The sequence below is a fragment of the Lactuca sativa genome, chromosome 6 (genome assembly GCF_002870075.4).
Source record: "Lactuca sativa cultivar Salinas chromosome 6, Lsat_Salinas_v11, whole genome shotgun sequence".
NCBI classification, from domain to species: domain Eukaryota; kingdom Viridiplantae; phylum Streptophyta; class Magnoliopsida; order Asterales; family Asteraceae; genus Lactuca; species Lactuca sativa.
In genome coordinates, this window is record NC_056628.2 from 96,551,841 (window position 1) to 96,557,740 (window position 5,900).

Here is a 5,900-nt window from a genome sequence, read left to right on the forward strand (position 1 = left end):
TGATCTGTTGAATATGTCAAAAAGAGCTAAAGTAAATAAATTAGCCGGTTTCTTGGACTTTTTTTATTTAAAAAGTTATATAATTGAGATTTTTCTTTTAAAAAAAATAAATTTATAACTTTATTAAAAAAATTTCCAAAATATTTTATCGAGATTTTCTTAAACTTACCTATAAAGTGATAAATTAGATAGCGTTCATACCTTCAAAATACATTTTAAAGATATTTTGATTTGATTGTGGTAAGTGGGATAAAAATATGTTGTTGAAGGGGTCTAGTATGCCATTACCTTGTAGTGCAAGGCTTTGAATGTGGTATAGTTTTTATCCGTGGGCATAACTGCAATAATCAAAAGCGAAAGGGAAAAACAGCAAAAACAACACAATCAAATTTCGTGTTGCAGAATTGTAAGTCTTTCGCTTGGCTCCAACAAAATATTGGAGGCGGGAAAATAAATACACAGCGAGCAAGAGCAGATGGAGAAAGCGACAATGAAGCGAAAGCCGTCTGGAAACGAGATTCAGAGCTTGCTTGATGCCATTAAAGCGTCAGATGTAAGTTTCTTTCACCTTTAATGGCTAATTTCCAAGTTCATTTCACCCTAACCTCTAAGTCCATTGTTTGGTCAGGTTTTGTCACTCAATTTATATAATGATTTGGTTGCGCCTAAATACAACTTGATAGAGAATAGGAAGTTTGTCAATTCATTTCGGTAATTTCTGATTAAAACCTGATGTGTTGGATAGGAACCTCTAATCACAAGCTAGCGAGGTCAATTGTATTGATGCTGGAATATCATTTAGAATTAGGAATTCGCTTTATCAGAGTTCCTGTAATTATTTATAGCTTGGAATTAGCCATTTGCCTCGCATCAGTTACGATGTGAACTGTGAGTCCCCTAATAAGTGAAATGTTGAGGGTTACACAAAATTTCTCACCATGGTTTTAGTTGATTTGAAGGTTTTGGAGCCATATCTACCCTCCCCTTACCTCATTCCTATGGGATTTAGGGTTTCATTGTTTTTGCTGTGGTACTCTCTGTAATGCAATAGCAGCTTTATCTTTGTGTTCTTACTTTTAAATTGGGGTTTTACTTCTACAGGTGGTTGAGAGCCGAACTCAACTAATTTCTGAACTTGGAGAGTTAGATGTCACTGATGAAAATGAACGAGTTTCTATCTTGGAATGTATAGCAGTATCATTCTCATTAAATTGTTGGTTTGATTTGTTTGAATTTTGTCTGTTCATGCATTTGGTGACAAATAATTGCTCTGTCTTTCTACATTGTCACCTTAACTTTTTGGTCTAGACATTTTGGGAAGACTTCACATGTCTGGATGTATCCCAGTGCATGTTAAACAAAACCATTTTGAAAGTGGCTACAACTTACCTAGAATCAGATACCTCCAAATGCCTCAGTCAATTGCTTGCTTTAGGAACCAAGGTACATTTTCCTTCACTTCTGTACTCAACTTTTAAACCATTTGATCAGTTTACACTCTAGACTAAGTTGCTTCTTGAATTTATACAAGGCAACCATATGGTGTAGAAAACACATGAAGATGACACTTATGTCCACTGATGATTCTCAAGAAGAGGAACATTATGGTCTCTTTTTCCAGGTGAGTTTATTAACTCAACCTTTCCTTTCCACTATAATCTTTTTTATTAGTAAAATGGTTTGTTTTCTTATGAAGAAATGACTTTTGGTTTCAGGTGCTCTTGGATATGTTATGCCACTCAGCTGCTGTTTTATCAACTTTGGCAAGGCATCCTGTTTCAACAGGAAAGGATATAATGGCCATGATTCAAACATCCATTTTGGAAATCTTAAATCTGACAAAAGATTCAATATTAGAGGTTAAGGTGACTACTTTCCCATTTTTAACTGTTCATTCATTATATTAAGATTCAATATTAGAGGTTAAGTTTTCTCATCTGTCACTGTAACAGAGAATCCAAGCACATGGTTCAGAAGTACTAAAGGCATCACAAGTGGTCCTTGAGGCTCTTATATCTCTATGCAAATCATATTGCAACAATTTGAATTCAAATCATGATGACAAAGAGTCAAACCAAATGAATCACATCATCAACATAACAGAATCCACTATCCAAAATTTGGTAGATTTGGGTGTTGTTGCTGCAAATGCAGGTGGAAATCTAGTCACTGTACTAAATATATCATGGAAAGGAGTTGTTACTTTACTTCAGCTATGCAAAGGGACACTAGAACTGAAGATGAACATATCAGACATTATTTTGTCTCTTATTTCATTAGCCAAAGGATCTTTAACTCATGCAGCTCAAACATGGTCTTGTTTAATGGAACCTGTTTCTATGTCTGAAGCTAAAAGAATATTCATTCCAGCTAAGTTTTACTTGATTAATGCTGCAAGAATAATCTCCCACTACCCATCTCAAGCATTTTTGATCTTCAAAGATATAACACTTTGCATAATTACAATCTTAACCTTCAAGATCTTTTTGTGTAAAGAAGAGTTCCTCAAATCCGCAAGTGAAGCCTTGGGAGAACTTCTTGAGCCCACATCAATTCATCTCCTCAATTCCTTACTAAATTCATCTCAACTGAAACAAGAACATAAACACCAAATTCTTGATTTCCTATTTACTGATATTAACACATCAAGTTTTGTCTCAAGTGATCAATCAACCACAATGGACTCCATCTTCTCTTTGACTTTTGGGTCAAAACCGTTGTTAATTGGTCAAGTTTTCTTATTTATTACTCTTCTGAAAAGTGCTCCTGATGTGGAAGATGATGTGAAGCTTGAGATTGCAAAAAAGATGGAATGGATTTTGAATATCTTAACAGATGAAGATGTTTATTCCTCTGTTCTTGCATTACAACTACCTTTATTCCATGGTTCTGATCAAAATATGTATTGTTCAATCATACATGCAATGAAGACCTTCATGCTTGTGGTTTCTTCAACTTCAATTTGGGAAGAATTTTTCTTCAAATCTTTTTTGCTTGAAAACTTACTCCATCCACATCATCTTTGTTGGGAGATTGTTATGGAACTTTGGTGCTTTATGATTCGACATTCTGAAGCAGAATTAGGAAATGAGATTATTGATAAACTCTGCATGCTATTGAAGACAACAGCATCATGGGAATCAGTTTTAAATCATGATAGTGTTCTTCGTAAACTTTCAAAGTCAATTTGCAGGATTGTTAGACATGGTTCAGAATCCATGGCTGATAGAGTTTTCAACTTCATTGTCAATGGTGATGTTTCCAGATTATCTTCTGTTATGTTTACAGCATTGCTCATGGAAGGATTCCCGTTGAATTTGCTTTCAAATAAGGTCAAAAGTGTTGCTAAACAAAGAATAGTGATGGAATATTTTCAGTTTCTTGATGGATTTGAAGATGAATCGAGGAAATGTGGAATTGGAATTTTTGGTGCACCGGTTTTTGCCATGTCTGCTGCTGTGCAATCTCTGTAAGTAACATTAGATTCTCTATTAGAGTAAATTACAAATTTGGTCCTTGTATTTTACCTAAAATCACAAGTTTAGTCCAGATTTTGAAATTGTCCGAATGTTATCCTTAACTTTACATTTTTTTTTGCATATATGGTCTTGATTGACTTCAAAATTTGGACTAAAATTGTGATTTCAAGTTGAATACACGGACCATATCTGCAACAAAATGCAAACTTGAGGATGCCATTTGGAACAAACTCAAAATTTGGAATGAACTTGTGATTTTAGGTAAAGTACAAGGAACAAATTTGTAATATACTCTTTTTTTACGACATATGTGGGTTTTAATGAGTTTGTAGAATCTTTAATTTTTATTTTCTTTTACAAATTTAATCTATTAAGTAAATTATAAATTTGGTCCTTGTATTACAATTTTACTCTATTAGAGTAAATTACAATTTTTGGTCCTTGTGTTTTACCTAAAAGCACTAGTTCTGTCCAGATTTTGAAATTGTGTCAATGTCATCCTTACGTTTACATTTTGTTGCAAATTAAGTCCTTAATGACTTCAAAATTTGGACTAAATTTGTGATTTTAAGTCAAGTATGTGGACCATATATTATCTGCAACAAAATACAAACTTGAGGATGCCATTTGGGACAAATTCAAAATTTGGACTGAACTTGAGATTTTTGAGCGAAGCATAGGGACCAAATTTGTAATTTGTTTAATATATTTTAAGTCATGTACACGGACCATATCCGCAACAAAATGCAAACTTGCGGAAACCCTTGAGACAAATTCAAAATTTGGGTTGAACTTGAGTTTTTGAGCGAAGCATAGGGACCGAATCTGTAATTTACTCTTTTTTTATTACGATCGTATGTGGGTTTCAATGAGCTTGTATTATCTTTAATTTAATTTAATTTTTACTACATTTTGATATTCTTCTTGTGTTGTGTAGGCAAGTGAGCATATCAGACACAGAAATGAAAACAATAAACCTATTAATTTCCATCATTCACAAATACAAAAACAACACTCACAACTCCAAATACCAAAACCTTCTGAATGAAACTTTAGCCATAATCTCTACCATGAAGCATCTTTACACATCCGAAGAAATGGGAACACTTATTGTAAACCTTCAGACTCTCTTCACTTCAGATTCTGATTCATCTGACAAGTTGTCAAAATGCAAAGCAAATTTAGCTGCTTTTATCTCCGGATTTGGTCACATAGAATATGAAGTAACAGACACTAACCCAAAGTTTTCATCTTCATGGAAATTATTTCACATGCTTTTAAAAGAACGACATTGGGCTTTATCCCATTTAGCAATTACAGCATTTGGGTATTTTTCTGCACGTACTAATTGTGATGAGTTATGGAGATTTGTGCCACAAGATGCTGCACTTTCGTTTGATTTGGAGTCTGGAGTTGAGGCAAACGGAGAAAGGTTTATGTCTGAGTTTACAGTTTCTTATGAAAAGGAAACCGGAGTTTATGTTAAACCTAACCATGGTAAAAACGAACTTCCCCTTTTGGTTAAACAAGGTTTAATGCTAAGAAAAATGGTGGAAAAAAAGATGGTGATTGTTGATAAAATGGAGATAGATCATGATGATGATGATGATGAAATGTTTAAGAGAAGAAAGATTCATGATGGAGTTGAAAAATTGAAAGATGGGCTGAGGGTTTTTGCAAATGGGATTATGTTATTGCAAGAAAATCGGTTTGATTTTTCAGATGTTGATGGCGAGTTTTTGACTCACTTTTCTCATATTCAAGATACTGTTGGAAGAATGGCTGAAAACATCTCTAAAACCAAGTAGTTTTTTAATGTGTTGCATCTTATCAAATGATAATTTGCATAGTTTCAACTTTCAAATTATTTGTGTTGGGAGTTTTGAAGAAAATGAAAGAAAACAAGAAGAGATAGAAATTTGTAGTGTTAAGTCTACTTTATAGTTTATATCGAACTAATAAGGATTTTAAATACAACCGAAAGAAAAACTGAATATTGATAAAATAAGGTACGTGAAATATTTCAATGATTTACAAATTCCTAAAAACTACTATTGCCCAAGTTATTTTAAACAGTCAAACAAGTACAACTAAGGAAGTAAATAATTATAAAGATAAAAGAAAGAAAAACACTCTTTCGTTTGGTCGATGAAAACTTCAGGCTTCTTTATAATGAACTCAAACGTGCCTCGTGTTACAAGTTTTGTAAACGTATAAGGTAATTAATGTTATTTTTGAAGATTTATAACATGCTTCAACTATAGTGCGATATTCCTAACTCATGTGCAACATAATGTTGGTAAAGTTGATGTTTAATTTTTCTGGGCACGAAGATTTGTGAATGCTTTTCTTGTAGACAAATTTGGATTTAAGGTGGTTGTATACCATGGCTGAGGTTTTTGAAGACGAAGAAGGCAGATC

The 5,900-nt window shown here is 33.3% G+C and overlaps 1 protein-coding gene across 1 annotated transcript; it reads left to right on the top strand.

The window, feature by feature from the left end:
* Nucleotides 1–398: 398 nt before the first annotated feature.
* On the top strand, nt 399–5,427 carry LOC111879570 (uncharacterized). Its single transcript, XM_023876038.3, has 7 exons — nt 399–553; nt 1,102–1,194; nt 1,309–1,443; nt 1,532–1,621; nt 1,716–1,865; nt 1,953–3,469; nt 4,417–5,427. The coding sequence occupies exons 1-7, from the start codon at nt 476–478 to the stop codon at nt 5,285–5,287; spliced, it is 2,934 nt and encodes a 977-aa protein (XP_023731806.1). The 5' UTR covers nt 399–475; the 3' UTR covers nt 5,288–5,427.
* Nucleotides 5,428–5,900: the final 473 nt, after the last annotated feature.

Coding starts and splice junctions, on each gene's coding strand:
- LOC111879570 (XM_023876038.3), top strand. CDS start 476: ATGGAGAAAGCGACAATGAAGCGAAAGCCGTCTGGAAACGAGATTCAG. Junction 1,444..1,531: donor TGCTTGCTTTAGGAACCAAG/GTACATTTTCCT, acceptor AATTTATACAAG/GCAACCATATGGTGTAGAAA. Junction 3,470..4,416: donor TCTGCTGCTGTGCAATCTCT/GTAAGTAACATT, acceptor TGTGTTGTGTAG/GCAAGTGAGCATATCAGACA.